The 19,465-nt window shown below is 45.7% G+C and overlaps 3 protein-coding genes and 1 pseudogene across 3 annotated transcripts; 2 read left to right on the top strand and 2 right to left on the bottom strand.

The window, feature by feature from the left end:
• Positions 1 to 2,015: 2,015 nt before the first annotated feature.
• LOC136461351 (disease resistance protein RGA2-like) lies at positions 2,016 to 3,757 on the bottom strand (the record flags this gene model as incomplete). Its single annotated transcript, XM_066460683.1, has 3 exons — positions 2,016 to 2,269; positions 2,917 to 3,032; positions 3,186 to 3,757. A coding segment is annotated over one exon (567 nt), but the record flags the coding sequence as incomplete, so codon positions are not given.
• A 1,102-nt stretch (positions 3,758 to 4,859) lies between these two features.
• On the bottom strand, positions 4,860 to 6,541 carry LOC136461349 (putative disease resistance protein RGA3; annotated as a pseudogene).
• Positions 6,542 to 8,963: 2,422 nt separating this feature from the next.
• LOC136461348 (uncharacterized) lies at positions 8,964 to 11,431 on the top strand. Its single transcript, XM_066460682.1, has 3 exons — positions 8,964 to 9,064; positions 10,394 to 10,567; positions 11,053 to 11,431. Exons 1-3 carry the CDS (start codon positions 8,964 to 8,966, stop codon positions 11,429 to 11,431), a joined length of 654 nt encoding a protein of 217 aa, XP_066316779.1.
• Positions 11,432 to 15,340: 3,909 nt separating this feature from the next.
• LOC136459881 (glucan endo-1,3-beta-glucosidase GI-like) lies at positions 15,341 to 16,970 on the top strand. Its single transcript, XM_066459734.1, has 2 exons — positions 15,341 to 15,416; positions 16,024 to 16,970. The coding sequence occupies exons 1-2, from the start codon at positions 15,341 to 15,343 to the stop codon at positions 16,968 to 16,970; spliced, it is 1,023 nt and encodes a 340-aa protein (XP_066315831.1).
• The last annotated feature ends 2,495 nt before the right edge of the window (positions 16,971 to 19,465 follow it).

Raw genomic sequence — 19,465 nt, 5'->3', positions numbered from 1 at the left:
TCGTTTTGAGTAGGCTAGCGCAACACTTGCTTCGCCTCATAATTGTCTAACCATTTTGTTAAGTGTTGTTGTAGAAATTTTTAATAGGCTATTCACCCTCCTCTAGCCATTAGAACCTTTCACCGTCTTCACTCTTTATCTCCTGGCTGATCTTCACTCTTTATCCCCTGGCTGTTGATCAACAGCAAGGGATTAAAGGCCAAGCAAAAATTTGGCCAATGTTGTAAAAAATAATGTTGTTTGGATAAAAGTCAGGTTAAATTTTGTCAAAACTATGAGTATGACATATAGGGTCCACGTATTGTTATTTTTCGTCATCGAAACATATAGCCATATATATGTGATCTTGTTTTATAGATAAAATCATAAGTAATATACCGCGAAAACAGATTGTAAATTAGATATTTGGTTTAGTAGATATTTACCTTCGAAGTTTGTTAAACCTAAAAATCTTGATGCATGTACCACCAATAGCAACCTGACACCTCATCCTAGGTGCATGGTCATGCATCTGTCCGAATTGGGACCGATGAATTCCTCGCCCGTGTGGCCGCGCGCGTGAGAAATATTGGCATGCGCAAGCCCAAATTCCTAGACTGGAGAAATATTGGCCTTAGACCAATCAGTAGTAGCCAAATTATTAAGATTAGCCAAAATTTCGCTTAGCTGAATCCATACTTTACTGTACTTTTTTTTGTGAATAATCCATCTGGTATACGGAATATTACGCTAATAGGCATAGAATGACGCAACCATAAAACTGTGCTTTACGTTGTATTCATGTTAAGTTTAGATCGAAGATATGGTTATTGTGAAAACCCTACTAGTCAAAATATTGATATGGTGTTGCACGGAGCTAATATATAAAGATCATATTACGCATTTAGTTCGCAGCGGCCTGTTCGCTGGTTGGTTTCTGGCCTGATAAGCCCGGCTGGTGCTGGTTTGTTGTGAGAGAAAAATACTATTGGCTGGCTGATAAGTCCTGACTGAAACCAACAAGCGAACAGGCTGATGGTGTGTAGCCATACAGCGGCCTCGGCATCTTGCCGTCGCTCAGCTACGGCTTGTGTTGTACTATCTCTAACCTCTCTTAACGAAGCACGTGCCAAGCACGCTTTTGAAAAAATATCGTTATTCTTTAATAATCGTAAGTTGTGAGCATCCTAACTGTGCGATCTTGATTGATTTTATTACTTTGTTACGATTGTCTGAGATATAGGGCCCGTTCGCTGGTCTGAAATTGAACTGAAACTGGCTAAAAACACTGTTCCGGCTGAATTGTTGTGAGAGAAAAACACGGTTCCGGTTGAAAAAAGAAGCCAAACAAGTCGAATATGGGGTAAGCCGAATATGACCATAGATTGATTTTTTTTATAAAAAAATGCAATAATGCACCAATATAAATATTTGACACAATGATTTTACGTGGAAAAAACTCCTCATGACGAGGAGTAAAACATCCTATTCATTTGGGTTTGTTTAACTCATAAGTCGTATTTTTTCAGCCAACAAATAATATTTTTCTCTCACCAAATCAGCCAACGAACAGGTCGAAAAACCACGGGACCAATGTGGTCCATTGCTGAACTTCTTACTATAAATAGTAATGGGTACAAGTCTGCTCCAAAATCTCTGGAGATTAAAACCAACAGTTGAACGCCAATAATGGACTTATGTGGCATAAAGCATCAGTAATCACAGCATTTGTCAAGATCTAACAGAGACAACCATTTCTGATTTCTGCTCATAACCAGCAAACATACATACATGGGCGGATACAGAGGGTATTCCCCGTATTCCCAGGAATACCCAACTATTTTAGCACACTTCTATGTATATATGTGTATATACTTGTATATGTATATGTATAATGCCATATTTTGCAGTATTTTCACTCATTGAAACCCAAAACAGTAAAAAAACAGCCTCTCAAATTGGCTCATATTTTGTAGTATTTTCACTCATTGCAGTTAAAAACAACTCATTTTTTTATTGACGTGGAAGTAGGAATACCCAAATTTGAAATCCTGGCTCCGCCACTGCATACATATCCAAATAACCTGGAACTTGGGTGAACGGGTTCCAAAGAATCACACTGCTGAATCAGAAAACCTCTCCACTGCCCATCCACTGTTAACTGATTAGGAAGTAAAAATCCCACTGCTGAATCACAAAACCTCTCAACTGCTTGCCATTGTTCACCGAGCAAGAAGTAAAAATCCCACTGCTGAATTAGAAAACCTCTCAACTGTCGATCTACTGTTCACTAAGCAAAAAAAAAAAAAGGTTGAAGAAATGAATAAAGTTCTTGCAGTTGTATAGGGCTGCTACTCTCCTGGCACAAAGATTGAAGAGATGAAGTAATATTTTTTGTACATAATAATCGGTTGCATTTATCATGTAATCTAATACATGTGCATTGAAAGAAGACAGTGACGGCTTCACAATAGCTTACGCGCGTCCTAGTGCTGCAAGCTTTACTAAAGGATAAAACCAGTCGTCTCCTTCTATCCTAACTAAAAGGCAGCAGAGGCAACTGATGTATCTTGTTATGAGGATCTGGAACACAACATGTTTGTTAAAAATTCTTAAGAGTTCATTATTAGAAAAGTGCGTATACAATACGCAAGTTGTTGCAGCAACATCTTTAATCCTAGTAATAGGCAGCAAATTTCTAAAAGGTTTGAATGTAAGGAATGTAATTTGGGCAGGAGAGTATATATCCACAACCAAAATGTCGACTGAAAGGTATAAAGCATAGTTGCACAAAAGAATAGTGGAAATACAACATCATTCAGAAGTTATAAAATGAAAAGAAACCAAGTAACCAAAACAATAACTGGCGGATCAGCATCTTGTCGATTGAATTACTAAATAGGTATGCATAACTTTGATTTGTATTTTCATACTTACCAGTTTAATTCCGCCATGGAAGGTACTGGTGAAGGTCATCATTCTTGGAATCTTAGACGCATGGATGGATGAGATAATTGTGAATTCCATAAGAAAGCTCATATCCAAGAAGGACCCTGCACACAGTTGGTTAAAGAGAGAATTAATTCCCTTAACGAGGTTAGGAAATACAAGGGGGCAACTTTTTTTCAAACAAACTAGGCCGGAGAGCAACCAGGACAAAGGCGCAATTTGTGTGTGAAAATTAGAGAGGGGAAGTGTTTTCTTACCTTGGTTACGCATATTCTTTGACGATGACGATTGGTATTGTTCCTTTCAGCTTACGGCACTGCCTTCTTAGCTCCTCATTCGACCCACTGACATCTAATAGTCGCAGGGAATCTGGAAAGCTGTCATTGGGTAGCGATCGGATGCCTGGGCAACGAATGATCGCCAAATTTTGCAGTGAACTTGGGAGGCTGCCCTTGGGAAGCAATCGGAATGCTGCACAGTCCTCGATCCTTAATTCTGTAAGTGAACTTGGAAGGCCGTCCTTGGGTGTAGACTGAATAGAATTTAAGTATCTGATCTCAAATCTCTTGAGGTTGGGAAGTCCACTTAGCCCTGCAGGCAAGGATCGTAGCCTGCTGCTGGAACTAATTTCAAGCTCCTGGAGCGAGGTGAGGAATTTCAGGGCTGCTTCCTGCTCCTTCGTGAAGTGCTCCATGTCGTCGTTTCTAGAAAAGGCTAACTTGGAGAGGAAGGAAGAGAAACGGGCACAAAAGGGCCGAGCAAGGATTCCTGCTATATCATCCGTTTCGAGCTTGCACGATCTTGAGTGATGTGAAAAAATTGGGTGATGTCAAGACCTTTAATTCTGTGAGGCAACCTTGAGGGAAGAGTTCCCAGAAGCCCTCGCCTGTCAGATGGGTGCAATTATAGATATCTAGGCCTTGCAGGGAGGCCGGGAAAGGGCAATAAGCAGAGGATGCACTAGAGGTGAAGAACTCGGGGCAACCAGATGTAACCAATGATGTCAGGTTGGTACAACCAGAGATCCTCAGGCTTTGCAGGGAGGCCGGAAAAGGGGAATGAGCAGAGGAGGCACTAGAGGCGAAGAACTTGGGGCAATCTGAAATATCTATTTCCTGTAGCTTGGGAAACATTTTCTCCACTTGACGGCAACTGCAATGTGAAAATGGTAACTCCGGAAGCTCAGAGCACTCTCTAACAGTCAGTACCTCTAGACAGGAGAACAATTGAGAGTTGTCATTTCCATGCCACCTTTTTAGTCTTGGTAAACTATGAAGTCCTATGCTTTTTAGATTCAGAAACCTTGGCTCTGTGATATAGCTTATGTATTCTTCACCATGCTTGTTAGTCGTGCATAACTCCCCTAGAGGTGGAAATTTTTTCCAGTCTACATCAACTAGATCAAGAAACTCCAAGTTACTAACGGAGAGGTCTTCACCTAGCCAGCTTGGGCAAGAAGTACCTCTATGTCTTGTAATGGATACCTCTCGAAGATAATTGTGTGGTTTAAGACTTTCGAGTATATCTTCTTCTTGTTTTGCGTCCTTAATAGACTACTTAGTTTCCCAATGTAACCTTAACCCGTGTAAGTGGTTCATGTGTACCAATTTTGCTTCATCCGCTTCCTTTACATCTACTACTCTTTCAAGATTATAAATTCCCAAGGAGTGCAGCTCTCGCAGTTGCCCTAGTTGCTTCAATTCAAAACCATTTGTTTCTCTTTTGACTTCAAAACAAATTAACTTTTGTAAAGATTTTAGTTTTCCGACTTCAAAAATTGAAGAGTAAAAACCATCATCCGGGGCAACAAAATGACGAAGTTTCACAAGGTTTCTCATCTCTCTTCTGAGAGAACCAGAGTCACAATCGCAATTTTCTATATCTAGGACCATCAAGTGATAACACTTTGGGATACTGATGGGTAGACTTATTTAACTGGAAAAAGTCTGGATAATCATTAAGTAGCGAAGATGGATAAGTTTTGAAAAGTTGTACAACAGATCCTCGACGTCATAAGGTGCCCCAGATAAAAGAATAACACGAAGAGACTTTGCTTTCCTAAACAAATCACTGAAAGTTTTGGAAAAGCTTCCATGGTATTCTCCAAATAGCATCAAAGTACGTAAGTTTTCAACTTTCAGTTTCTTACCCAGTATGCTGAGGTCTGTCTTAAAGTTTTCAAAGGTCATTCTATCCTTGACATGTGTGTTATCTATAGAGATAGACAGATGGCGTGTCGATGTGGGAACTTGTATAGACCTCACATCGGAACCATGGATACTTAGACACTCATTTGCTGAAACACTTACAGCTAACTCATGCAATAGGTCATGGAGAACATACCATGGATCAGTGTGCTTATTTTCACTCTTTTGGAAGAATCCATGATCAATCAAGGCGTCCAAATAATTTGATCCAAAATCTTCCATTCTATTGTTCTGATCACAGTTATCTAGTAACTCTAAACCTATCCAGAAGTGAATTAACTCTACCAAATTCATAATCTTCAAGAAATAAAGCACAATAGGAAAAGCATTGCTGCAGATCAAAAGACAGATAATTGTAGCTAAGCTTTTATGCTGGCATGATGTCATCATCACCACTATGAAGTTCCCATTCTTTACTTTCCAAAACTCTTCTCCAGTGTTCAACAGTGAGTTTATTTCTCAGTAATCTACCGACAGTTTTCACCGCAAGAGGGAAACCTTTCAGCTTCTTAACTATTCCATCCCCAAGATTATGCAAATCAGCATGTTTTTCCCATGATTGTTGATCATCGAAAACACATGCTTGGAAGAATTAATGCCATGCAATCTTTATCTTCTAGGCGTTCCAGTCTTATTAAACAGTCTACTGTTGCAACCATATTTGCTACCTTTGGGATTCTTGTGGTGACTATAACCACATTCCCTGTTGTTCCTACTTTCTTAAATGAAGCAAGTAGCTTTTTCCACTCATCCTCATGACATGTCCACATATCATCCAAGACAAGCAAGAACTTTTTATACTGCAATCTAATTTGGAGTAACTCTTCATCACTTGCATTGCCCTTTTCGTTATCACTTTTTGGTATCTTCTTAACAATCTCTCGTGCCAACCTATTTGCATTGAAATTTTGTGAGACACATGTCCATACCAAGATCTGGAAGTGGTTGCTCAGTTCTAGATATATATGTTGTGTGAATGTTGTCTTCCCCATGCCCCCCGGACCAACTATTGAAACCACAGTAAGGTCATTGGCACAATATTTACCATGTGTGATGTCATCTACAAGATTCTTTTTTATGTTGTCCCTTCCGTATAACTTGAATTCTATAATTTCAGGGGTTGTTTTGGGTCTGTCGTCAGCTACGCTGTGTGCCTTGGTATGGTGAGAGCCAAATATCTCTAGCTCAAGGATGGTGGCGACCTTAGCACACAAGGGCTTTAGCTGCTCTACAATGTTCTTCATCCTTTGGGATATTTCCACCCTATCAAACTTTAATTTTGGTGCAGGCACAACGCGTTCTGTCTGCTGTGCCTTGGAACACTGATTCGTTGGGAGAGAGGGGCATGGGAGGCGTTTACCGACAGCTTGTACGGTATTGCGAGCGCTTGAAACGACCTTAGCCATGCATCCCTTAACAGCCTCCTGCTGGTCACCATCATCTTCGTCATATGTTCTTCCCCCACGGCATAAGCAGCCACCGGAGAGGCATTCTGGTCATGAGTTATTCTTTTGGGCTTTTTGAGCCATTATAATTTTTCAAGGTTGGAGGTACGCCATTACAATTCGTCTATTTAGAGAACTGTCATTATAATTCTATCTTTCCTTAATCTATGATATTTTCTACACCTGCTGCGTATATAGACCCACCGTCGGACACGTATGTGTACAGGAACGTGTATAGACGTTAATCCCTGCCTCCTCCGTTAGAACAAGCCCGCCCGCGGCGGCTGAGCGTGAGCGGAGCGACGGCGCTCGCCCGCGGCGGCTGCGCGTGAGCGGAGCGGCGGCACTCGCCCGCGGTGGTCTGCGCGCGAGGCGGAGTGGCCGCGCTCGCCCGCAGCGGCCTGCACGCGAGCCGCCCCGTCCAGGAAACCACGATGCCGAAGCTCCGCCGTCCAAGTCTCCAGGAGTCCCCACACGGCGTCCACCACGTTGTCCGCGCCGAGGCCGTGCTTCCGCATCATGAGCGGGCGCCATGAATCAGGCGACCTTGTGACCTGATACTATCTACCGTATCTAAGATTGATTCGGCCCCAATGCGTTCGCGCGTGCTGCTCTCCACAGGCTAACCAATTTGTTGTTTGCTAGATAGATATTGTGTTGCGATTGAATTATGCTTGAAATTACCGTATGTCTCATCGATCCTGCCCTTTGCCACCGATTAGATGCCGTGTGTTCCAATGGAAAATACTCCGTTCTCTCTCATGACATCGATCTGGTCTCGCCGACGAATGCAGAGTGGAGGCTTCTTCAGGGGGTACACGCAGCAGGCGACGCAGGCCCGGAGCAGCGCCGGGCGCGGCGTCCGCGTGCGGCGAGGCGAAGGAAGCGGCCGACGGCCCGTGGACGAGCCGGGACGGGTTGGCGGTGGCCGGTCAGAGGCGCGCGACGCTGCGGACGAAGCTCCCGCGGGCGAGCGCCGCTGCTCCACCTCGCGTGCAGACCGCTGCGGGCGAGCGCGGCCGGTCCGCTCGCACGCAGGCCGCCACGGATCGGGCTCGTTCTAACGGAGGAGTAGGCGACTTAACGTCCGTAGGCATTCCTGCATGCATACGTGGCTGAGAGTGGACCTATATACACGGGAGATGCAGAAGATGGCATAGATGCGGGAGAGAGAGAATTACGATGGCACTTCTCCAAATAGACGAATTCTTACGGCGTACTCTCTCCGTTCGGAAAAAAATGCAATTCACCTCAACATGATACTAGCATATTGCCTTTCACTTTGTTCTGTGCAAAAGCAGCAGGATATAGCGGGAGTTTTGTTCCTCCGACACGGCAACCACTACAAGCTAAGAATCTATTCCAGCTCCCGGCAGGTTAAACGAGTTTTTTTGTTTTTCTGAGACCTTGCCCCAGTCCAGAAGCAAAGCACCCAGACAAACGTTGCAGCAGTTCAAAGCATTACAAGCTGTCTGCAGAGCTCCGCCTGTGAGAATGGTAATATTGTTTGCAGCACCACAGGTGAAGACTGAGGCTGACGACAGCCGAGAAAACGCTGATAATGGATTAGGCACAGACTGGTAGTTGGTCACGTTGTTCTGCTGTTGCATTTGTTGATGGTGAAGGGCTTGCAGACACTGTCATTGCTGCTGCTGTGACTGTGATTCTTGCTGTTGTTGCAAGGATTGCAGCAGGGGCTTCTGCTCATTGAACGACTGGCTGCGTTGGATCTGCTGCGTGCCTGTGTCAGGAACTCAGGCTGACCCTGTGCTTTGGATTGTGCTCTCAGTCCCTCAGAGATGTTTTGAAGGTACGGCTGATGCTGAAATTGAAATGCACTTGCTGCAAAATCTGACTTGAAATAAGTGGCACCGCTTGGCCAGCTATGTTCCGCGGCTGCTGAAACTGCAGTACTGTGGGTGAAACTCTCGTTGGCCCTTCTCATGGCTTTGTTGCTGTCAAACGGGCAGACGACCTTGGCTGGCAGCCATATCTAAACACTGTTATCAACATTTCCCACTTCCATGATCCATGGTGAAACAGGGTCAGATGAATCACATGTAATCTCCTCAGCATTGGTGAAGCGCAGATGACATTCTGTTGGACGAATTGTGAGGGGGCACCACCACCACATCTGACAGTGTGTCAAGCCCGACGTCGGTGAGCACCTGTGGTGAAACGACCGAATGCGGCCACAGCATGATCAACGCTGAGTGCAGAGGCAGCGGAAACCAATCAACCATGACCGATGTCCTTGGACCATAGGCGTACTGGTCGCGACAAAACGTCGAACACTCAGTGTGCGTTGCCCAGATGTGGTCGGTGATCGCGGTCGGGCTCTCGGCAGCGACCCCCCTGGGGCGCCGTAGAGGTCGAGGAAACCATGGACGACGCCAAGGAGGACGTCGCCGGCTTACTGAAGCTCGCAGCAGAATCCCTGGTGACCTCACGCTTGCTTGCAGTTGCAGTCCTTGGTGCCGATGGGTGTGGTAGTCGATGGAGAGAACGAAGACACCGATGGTTTCAGCGGGGCTGCGCCACCGAGCGTTCTTCGCCTCCTAGCTTCGCTAGGATCTCAACCAACATCTTCTCCGTTGTCATGTACTCATGTTCACTCAGATTCCGGCGCGGTGGTGGTTGCTCCTGGATCGCAACAGCTCTGAATACGAACGCTGAACGCAGATGCTGGTACAACCGAATTGATACACACAGTAAAAAATTGATTTTCTAGAATACACTCGAAGGTTCTGGATACATGGATGGACGGGAGGAGGAAGGGGAAGGGGATAGGATATCAAGGCGGAGGAGGCCGGAGCTAGCCGCGCCCGAGAGGTCGGCAGTCGGCAGGCACCGTGCCAGAGCGCACCGTGCCAGAGCTCGCCATTTCGGTGGATCCGCCACGCATCCGAGCATCTCCAAGGTTCCCTACTTTTTTCTCAAGAAAAAAAAAATTATACTTTGGCAACTCTAAAAAAATTTGGAGAGAAAAAAAAAGGTTATCTCTAAAAGTTTATAATAAATGACATTAAAAAAACAAATTTAGGATCCACATGAATTATGTTGCCGTTTTTTTTTCTTTTGCATCACGGAAAACTACAGGGAACTTCTAGCCGATCGCCAGCCGCATAGCACAGCGGATATCGAGGGGCCGCTTCATCCTCGATGGCAAAGTCTACCACCTGCAACGAAAAGACGGCAAGAACACGATCCACGGTACGGTTCGCCTTCGCCTACACCTAGAGCGCTAGAGGATTGCTCTGTTCCAAAACAATCCCAACACCATGATCGATCGGTGAGATCGGTCCTTGAGTTCCACCGCTATTCATGAGCGAGATCGATCATTCGTTCACCTGCAACTGTATCTGTTCGTTCACTCAGGCGGTGGCACCGCGTTCAGCAAAAGCACCTAGACGGTGAAGGAGTACGGCGGCGATCATCTCCTAGCCAGCCACACCCGTCGCAGCCTGTAGACTGCCTCGCAAGGTCGCTAGAATCATGGCTGCTGAGAAATCTCTGTTGCAAAGAGAATTAGAAGATTCCTCATCAGACGATGATGATTGTCTTATCATGTCAGCAGCTGCAATTGTTGAAACATATTCAAATAAAAAAGGAAGACACGGTGGTTCCAGGGCATAAAGTTATTTACCGAGATAGAGAAGGCGGGCACCAAAGGATGTTTCAAGATTACTTGGCTGATGATCCGACATATGGCCCAAATTTATTCCGTCGGAGGTTTGTGCGCATTCACTTGTGATATGATCACTAGTACACTAAGTAATTATTCTAACATTTATTTTATTTTTTTAATTTCAGGTATAGGATGAGTCGGAACCTTTTCGTACGCATAATGAATGCTGTAGAATCATACGATGACTACTTTGTGCAAAAAAGGAGTGCAACCAATGTTCTTGGATTAAGTTGCTTTCAGAAAGTCATAGCAACATTTCGTATGCTAACATATGGAGTTCCAGCTGATGTTACGGATGAGTATGTTCGCATTGAAGAAAGTACCGCAATTGAGAGCCTACGTATGTTTGTTGCTACAGTTGTTGATTTATTTGAAGAAGAATACCTGAGATATCCTAATGAGGCTGACACAACACGCTTACTGACACTCGATGAGCAAAATGGTTTTCCTGGTACGTTAGGGTCCATCGATTGTATGCATTGGACGTGGAAGAATTATCCTGTAGAGTGGTAGGGTCAGTACAAGGGTCATATGGAGGAGCCCACTATTATTTTTGGAGGTTATTGCTTTCGACGATCTTTGGATATGGCATGCCGTTTTTAGAATGCCTGAGTCTCGTAATGACATCAATGTGCTTCACCGGTCTCCTTTATTTGCTAAGCTGGCTGAGGGCAGAGCTCCTGATGTGAATTATATCATAAATGGTCATGATTATACGATGGGTTATTATCTAGCCGATGATATATACCCATCATGGGCTACTTTACTGAAGTCCATCTCTCAGCCTATGGGGGAACAAGAACAAATATTTTGCCAAAGCACAGGAAGCAGCGAGGAAAGATGTCGAAAGAGCTTTTGGGGTTCTGCAATCAAGGTTCGGCATTGTTCGAGGACCAGCTCGTTTATGGGACACGGAGACACTGGGCAACATCATGAAAGCTTGTGTCATTATGCACAATATGATTGTCGAAGATGACGGAATCGTTGATCCTACTGAGCGGTTCGATTATGGTGGCCAAAATATGGAACCTTCTCATAAGAGTAATCGCACCCTCCATGAATTCATTGAAGCGCATAAAAGGATCAGAGACAAGGAAATATACCACCAGTTAAAAGCAGACCTCATCGAGCACCTCTGGCAGTATTTTCCTGATAAATATTAAGTTCATAGGACTTCTATGTATTTATTAGCATGAGTACTTTTTCAGCTTCAAATTGCAATCAGTACTTTGTAAACAATTTTCTATTCTATTGAATCAGATTAGTGCACTTGTGTTATATAATTTAAATTTTTATTGCTTCCAATCTCTTTCAGTGGTGTTTAGGTGCCAATTATCAATCATGAGCGGTCAAAATCTACACAGTAAATTCAAGTGTAATTCACTTTGCCCAGATACCATGCATCTAGTGCAATTCAACATTCATTTGATGTCATGCAGTGGTAGTTACCGGCACAGTGCCATACACGACGGCTCCATGCAGCCGGCCATTTATACATATAAAATAAAACAAAGGTTCACTTAATGACAAGATAAAAATAGTTGGCTGTGGAAATAAAATGAAAGGAACTACATCTAATTGGCCAGACGACGAGCAACAATCTTCTGCTGCATAACCGTGTAGTACTGTTGCTGTAGCGGGGTCAGGGCGCTAATATCCATTGCCATTATTTTTTCTTCCTTTTCAATCGTGTCATTTTCCACCTTCCGCAATTCAGCTTCTACCTTTTTTTTCTTCTAATGCCAGGCGCCTTTTCTCTAGCTCAAGTGAAGCCACGTGCCTCTCCTCTTTCTTCTTCTCTTTCTCCATGTCAAATGCCTCCTTCTTCGCCCATATTTTGTCCAAAGCCTCCATGCAAGTTTCACCTCCTCCTCGCCTTAGAGCATCTTTTGCCTTTTTCTGTCCCTATGGCCTCTTTGGGGCTTCGGACTCTGGAGGTGCAATCTCAGTGACATCTTCAGTGATGTTGACTTGTACATTCATGGGAGTGGAGTCTGGGCGAATCTTCTTTTTCTTGTTACCGGCTTGCTTCAGCTCTGCCAGTTCCCTCCTCTTGGCCTTCCACTTCTCTTTATCCTTCAAAATGTTCTAGCACTGCATGAGAGTGAATGTCTTCTCACCGTTCATTCCTTTGAACATAGTTAATGCTTCAGAAACCTGCAAACATATGTGTTTATTAAATATCAACGTGTATGTCTTCTAAGATTACTAAAATAAGAAAAAGAATTACCTTGTCTTGAATGATTTTTCCACTTTGATTTCTACGCTCAATCGCATCATAGCAAGCACAGTACTTGTTGACATTCTCCAAAATATACATCCATCTATGCATTAGTGAACTCTCTGTTCGGCTTGCAAATGACTTCCTGTGGGTCTTATAGTAATCATAAATTCTACACCAAAAGGAGGAATGAGACTAATTAGCACCTTGCACGGGATCTTTGCTGACGTTCAACCAAGCCGAGACAACAATTTCATCCTTGTCCGGAATGAATTTTTTTTTGCCTCTTGGCGTTTGGCCTTGGAACGCGTGTGCGTTTATTACCACAAGCACTAGACTGCACTTCTACAACTTCAGCACCTGCTACTGCCTACACTTCATCTTCTTCAACATCAGCTCCTACATGCACGTCCTCATATGCGTGCGTTTCCTGTGTCATGGGAAAGCTGAACTCGTCCAAAGAACGAACACCCTCAAATCCTGTGACCAAGTCAGTCCAATAACCACCACCGGACATTGTGACGAGCCTGCAAATATGGACAAAGAAATCATTACCAAACGCTCCTTTGTTAGTATTTCTCTTTCTTAATCATGCAAGCAATAGGCATCAGCAGAGAACTCCATGCACCACGGTAGTAGTAGCAGGCAATAGGCATCAGCAGAGAACTCCATGCACCACAGTAGAGAGGAGAAACCAAAAGAAAATATACAGTCAAACAATTCAAAACTACAGTAAATTGAATCATACCGTCACAAAGATGATTTTTTTTTTGAAATTGGTGCACTAGAATCTGTTGATGTAATGGGTCGCAAGCTATTTTCAGAACGCAGTGAGGCCCGGTCCACTTTTGAGCCCAGTAGCATGTTGGGGGCACTTTTCAGTCCACGCTTCTAGCAAAACAAAAACAGGCAAACCACACCCAGGACGGTGGACGGAGTGACGGACACCCGCGCCGCCGCCGCCATGGCCGACACCGCAACAGCACGGTGAGATCCCCTCTTCCATCCCAGTCTCCTACCCAATCGATTCATTCTCCCTATCCGGCGTTCCACACGACCACACCCGCGCTCCCCTCGCAGGCGGTGGATGCGCGCGCACGGCGTCGTCTGCAGCGACGCGCTCAGCCTCGACGTCTCCGATCCCCTCGGCGTCCATGTGCGCGTGGTCACGCCGCTACCTCGGCGAGAAGAACAAAACGGCTACGTACAATGGGTAGATCGATGGATTACCTCCTCCACACGATGACGGCGGCGACCAACTCCTCTCCAGACAACGGCGGCGGTGACGATCTCCTTCTCTTGTTGGCGCGCGAGGGAAAGTTCCGCGCCAAAACACCGCGCCACGAGGGAAACCGAGCGGGAGCCGAAGGATACGCGCGAGTCTGCGGCGCGTAAAGTTACGCGAACGAGGGGGATTTTTTCTAACTCCTAAAATATTAGGAGATTGTATTAGAAGTGGTTGGAGATGGATTTTTGTGGATCTTTCTAAAAACTTAAGATTAGGAGGAGGTTTAGAGAACTTTTGGAGATGCTCTAACTCAGCTGGGCCTGTCGACTTGGATTCCTTGGATCTTCCAGGTGGCTAGATGATGACGAGTGTCTGAAAGAGTGAAGTGGGGCTTTTGAGTTTGGTTAGCGCTAGTGTGTTGCTTATATCTAACCGAAGGCTTTTAGATGCATGAATAGGGTTGGAAAAACATGTTTCTTAGCTTTGAAATTTGAACGTGCAAGTCTCATATTCTCATCCCCCTCTCCTTCCTCCTATTTTTTACTTTTCTCAATCAAAGTTATGTTTTGGATATCGTGTCAATGTCCAAAACGATAAGAATTAAATAACTGGAGGGAGCAAAATGGCTAATATATAGTAGCTTTCGTCTAGATTGGTAACACACTAAGCCCGCTTATACAAATTCACCAAATCAAGTATTTTGAATAGTAGCCTACAGATTGGCATGTTTTGAGGTGGCACATAGCTTTCTCTTGGAAAACCCAACAAGCTGTCAATTTCCAGTGTCTAGTTTTCACCTTTGTAGTTTGCACTATACGTACGGTGAAGTTTCATGGTGGCAAATATTATCACTCAAACCTCACAATTTCCAGCTTTAAGATCCTATTTCTCTTCTGCAATGGCAAGTTTTAATGTGGCACGTGTATGAAAACCACACAATATATCGCCAGCCCAAGAGCCCCTTTTGAAATGGAAAGTTTTTTTGAATCGGCACATATCAAAACTGCAAATTTCCAGCATTAGGACGGCTAATTTCTCTTTTTGGAATGGCAAATCTAGGTGGGCAGGTGGCACATGCCAGTGTTTATACATTCAAAATGAGAGAACATAGGGGTGTCAAAAGACTGGAATAAGGGCCAGTTTGGTTGCAAAATTTTTTGGCAAAACGTTACTGTAGCGTTTTCGTTGTTATTTGGCAATTAGTGTCCAATCATAGTCTAATTAGGCTTAAAAGATTCGTCTCGTGGATTTTGTCTAAACTGTGTAATTAGTTTTATTTTTTATTTATATTTAATGCTTCATGCATGCATCCAAAGATTCGATGTGACGATGAATCTTGAAAAATTTGGCATTTTGGAGGGAACTAAAAAGGGCCTAAGTAAATTTAAAAAAAAAGGTCATAATCTTTTGTACAAACAACCATGCATGCTCTGGTTCACCACATTAAATGAAATCAAGAATCCACGCGGCGCCACCAACCCCAGATGGGTAGAACGAGTGTGCTATAAATTGAGGGGTGCTGGACTGCTGGTGTGTTCATAGTACATTGCATACAAACACTAGCTAACCAGCTGCAAAGTTCTTCTACCATTGTCCTCTGGGAGTTGAGTCTTGGGCTGCAAGATGGCGATTATGCAAGGCTTTGTTCCTCTGGTTGTTGGGGCAATTGTTGTTGGAGTTTGTGCGTCCTTTCTTTCAGGTATGTTGGATTGCATGCCTCTTGACTTCCATTCATCTGTTTCAAAATTTTGGTGGTTTGAAAAGGCAGAGCTTTTTTGTTTCTTGATGAGTGATGCGGTTTGTGATTGAAAAACTAGAGCACTCTATGGTGCACACGTGTTTGTGTATTGAATTTGGGATCATGCATTTTCACTTTTTTCATGACGGCATTTACAAGTATGGTTGTGAATGTAAACCGGAAGCACAACTAGATACATGAGACCGTATCTTTTTTTATTAGGTGCTGTAAGTATCGTGTGACGTCGTAGACTTTATTACACAGATGCATTTTGTATATATAGGTGTTTGGGACTGCTCCGCTCCACGTTTTGTATTCAAACGGTTTCAGCTTCACGTACTCTGTTCGAGTAAAAGGGTTGAGTGGTGAGAGTACGTAAAGAAGTGCTCTACAAATTAAACTCTAGTTTTTTTGTGGAGCTGTTTCATGGTGGAGTCTATGGAGCAATCTCAAACACCCTGGTAGGATAGGAATATAAATGCAGGGAAATCTCCAATCTATATATATCTGTTTGAAACGATTTTATATATATTAATGACGAGCCGTTACACCGTTGCAATGCATGCAGGTGTGCATTCCTATGGCGTGTGCTACGGCACGGTAGCCGACGACCTCCCGCCGCCGAGCGAAGTGGTGCAGCTCTACAAATCCAACGGCATCAGCAACATGCGCGTCTACTTCCCCCACAGCAAGGTCATGGAAGCCCTGCGCGGCTCGGGCATCGGTCTCGTCCTCGGCGTCGCCAACGAGGACATCGCCAACCTGGCCGCGTGCGCGCCGTGCGCGGCGTCGTGGGTCCAGACCAACATCCGGCCCTACCACCCGGACGTGAACGTCCTGTACATCGCCGTCGGCAATGAGGTCGACGCCACCGCCGCCGCCCAGAGCATCCTCCCGGCCATGCGGAACCTGCAGGCCGCCCTGGCCGCGGCGGCACTCGACGGCGACATCCAGGTGTCCACGTGCGTGAGGCTCGACGTGGTCACCAACACCTTCCCGCCCTCCAGCGGCGTGTTCGCACAGCCCTACATGGCGGACGTTGCACGGTTCCTGGCGGCCGCCGGCGCGCCGCTGCTCGCCAACGTGTACCCGTACTTCGCCTACCGGGGCAGCAACCCGGGCGACGTGAGCCTCAGCTACGCGCTCTTCCAGCCGGGCACCACGGTGAGGGACGGCGGCAGCGGGCTCGTGTACACGAACCTGTTCGACGCCATGTTGGACTCCGTGCACGCCGCGCTCGAGAAGGCCGGGGCGCCCACCGTCAGGGTCGTCGTGTCCGAGAGCGGCTGGCCGTCCGCCGGCGGGGACGCGGCCACCGTGCAGAACGCGCAGACGTACGTCCAGAACCTGATCGACCACGCCGGGCAGGGCACGCCCAAGCGGCCTGGGCCGTTGGAGACGTACGTGTTCGCCATGTTCAACGAGGACCAGAAGCCCGGGGAGCTGACGGAGAGGAACTTTGGGCTCTTCTATCCTAGCAAGGCTCCGGTTTATCCCATCGTGTTCCGACACTGAAAACAAGACTTCTGCTTTAATTTCGTTCAAATTCAAAATAAAGTTGTTATGCTATACGATGCTAACTATTTTTTTTAGAGGACAACGCGTACATTTATATTTCAAAGAACAAGCATTGTAAAGTTGCAAGAACGTAAGGATTTTCATAATCGCAAAAAAAAGAACGTAAAGATTTTCATTTATACTTTTTTGAGGGAAAGGATTTTCATTTATACTACTATACTTTGTGGTGCCATATGTCCATTTCTATACGTGTGTCCCATTCCACTCCTCTTTGGACCTCGTGTCTGAACGACCCACTGTAGCTTTGAAACGAGCCATGTTCGTTTCGCTGAAATTTGACTTATGCTGATGCTTATGCTGATTTGTTTTGTGAGAAAAATACTGTTCGTTCGCTGAAAAGTACTGCTGAAGTAGTTCAAGCGAACAGGGCCAACAACCGAGATACCACGAGCGAACTAGAAATGAACCCCTCTACTTAGGGGAAAATTCAGTGGTGATGGTCCATATGGAACACTTATAGACACTCAACGTGGATTCACAACACGTGTCCATGTACATATATTCAACATCTGTCATGTCAAAAAAACATCGTGCCTTCTTTTTTGTGGTGCATGGTATGTTTGTGATCATCGCAACGTCCATTGGGCTGAAGAATATTTGTAGTTTCTGTCGAGTCGATCCATGGGACTAATAGCAGCCCAATCTTCGTGAATGGGCCATGATTTGAACGATGCTCCAGCAGGCCCACATACATAGTAGATTGCGCCTAAATTCAGCCCATGAAATAAAAAAAGGCCGGCCGCATGCAAACAGCAAACTCCTTCGCTTGAAGTTTGAAGGAGATGCGTGTGGAAATGGCCTGTAGCTTTGAGCCAAGCTGTTTTTCGTTCTCTGTCGCCTCCGATGGGGATAACTCTCATCCGTTCCGTACGGTACGATGATGCAGCTCTGACAGAAGAAAGAATCAAACAACAGAGACGGAAATAAATCCACTACTAGTAGATTCTACTAGTGTATATATATATACAAACCAGTGGTCCAATCCGTTAGCACCCCAGACCAGGAATTCCACGTATGTATGCATCATTCGTCAACACAAGCTGCATACATCTCTCTGCCCGTAGACGTACGCAAGGGCTGGGATTAATACGAGGTGCACGTGGATATACATAGATCAGAGAGAGAGAGAGAGAGAGAGAGAGAGAGAGAGAGAGTTGGAAAAGAAAAGCACAAGATGGATGGCTAGGTCGATCGTGTCTTGAAGACTGCCGCTGTTGTACCGCAGGGAGAGCGAGGAAATCCCATGCCGCAGGGTAGAATTTGGTGGGCAGGGCACAGCACAGGGGCAAACGGCGCGCGCGGGCATGCCGCACTGCCCAAAGCTAGGAAGAAACAGCCAAGTACACGAGGAAAAACGAGGCCGGGCGGCCGGCGGGCTTCCACAATCCGCAGTGCGTCGAGCGCGTCGTGATCGGAGAATAACGCGCCATCAATCAATCTCCCGTGGAAATTGGAAAATGGGAGGAGATCGACGACGTGTGCCGCCGGCTGCTGCGCCGAAGACGGAGAGAGTGATATATAGACGCCATGCGATCCGTGCAACCTGAGATCCGTCGTACATACCGTAGGTCGTTTTTATCGATCGTGTTATAACGATCAAATTTTATTTGGTATACACAGTATACGATCCGGCCGGACACTGAGAAACAGACCCTATCTCAGTTGAATTTTTTTTTAATTTTAACCCTTTTTTGAATATAATTTTAAATCTAACACCTCCGATTATTTTTTTAAAACTAACACTTTTGGCCGCGCCTATTGCCCTGGCGCGGCCAAATGCCTATGCCGCGCCATGCATGCTGGCGCGACAGAGGGCTGACATGGCGGCGACCAGGAGCGCTGACCGCTGACGGGGCAGGGCTCTGCCGCGCCACCGATCTTGGCGCGGCACTGCCGCGCCCTGATCCATGGCGCGACAGAGCCGAATATAGCTCCCGCCGCGGCCATCCTCCTCCCGTGCCCGAGCAGCCGCAGCAGCGCAGCGCAGCGCCTGGCCACCGCCACGCCCGCCTCCGCTCGCACCAGGCCGCCGCGCCACGAACGCCAGCAGCCCGCCCTCCGCCCGGCCCTCCATTGTCGCCGCCCTCCCCTCCCTTCCATTCCCCGGTCGCCTCCCTCCCTCCTCGTCCTCGTTTAAGGTAATGATGCACATTTTATTTTCGTTTGTGGCACCATGGTGGATAGGATATTATGAATGGGAGTTAAGGTTAGGAGAAATATTATGTATGAAGGAATATATTAGTTCGATTTGGTCAATGTTAAGGTTAATTATTTAGTTAGAAGTATATTTTTCATGGTGGATAGGATATTAGTTTTGATTGATATTTAATTTGAACCGTTGTATTAGATGGAAGACATGTTTCGGGAGCAGTTATGGCGAAAACGGGGTCGTCCTAGAGAATTGTACCCCGACGCTTCTAGTAAAGATGCCC

This window comes from Miscanthus floridulus, chromosome 6 (assembly GCF_019320115.1).
Source record: "Miscanthus floridulus cultivar M001 chromosome 6, ASM1932011v1, whole genome shotgun sequence".
Taxonomy (NCBI): domain Eukaryota; kingdom Viridiplantae; phylum Streptophyta; class Magnoliopsida; order Poales; family Poaceae; genus Miscanthus; species Miscanthus floridulus.
The sequence above is the reverse complement of the archived record's forward strand: the minus strand, read 5'-3'. Positions and strand labels throughout refer to the sequence as shown.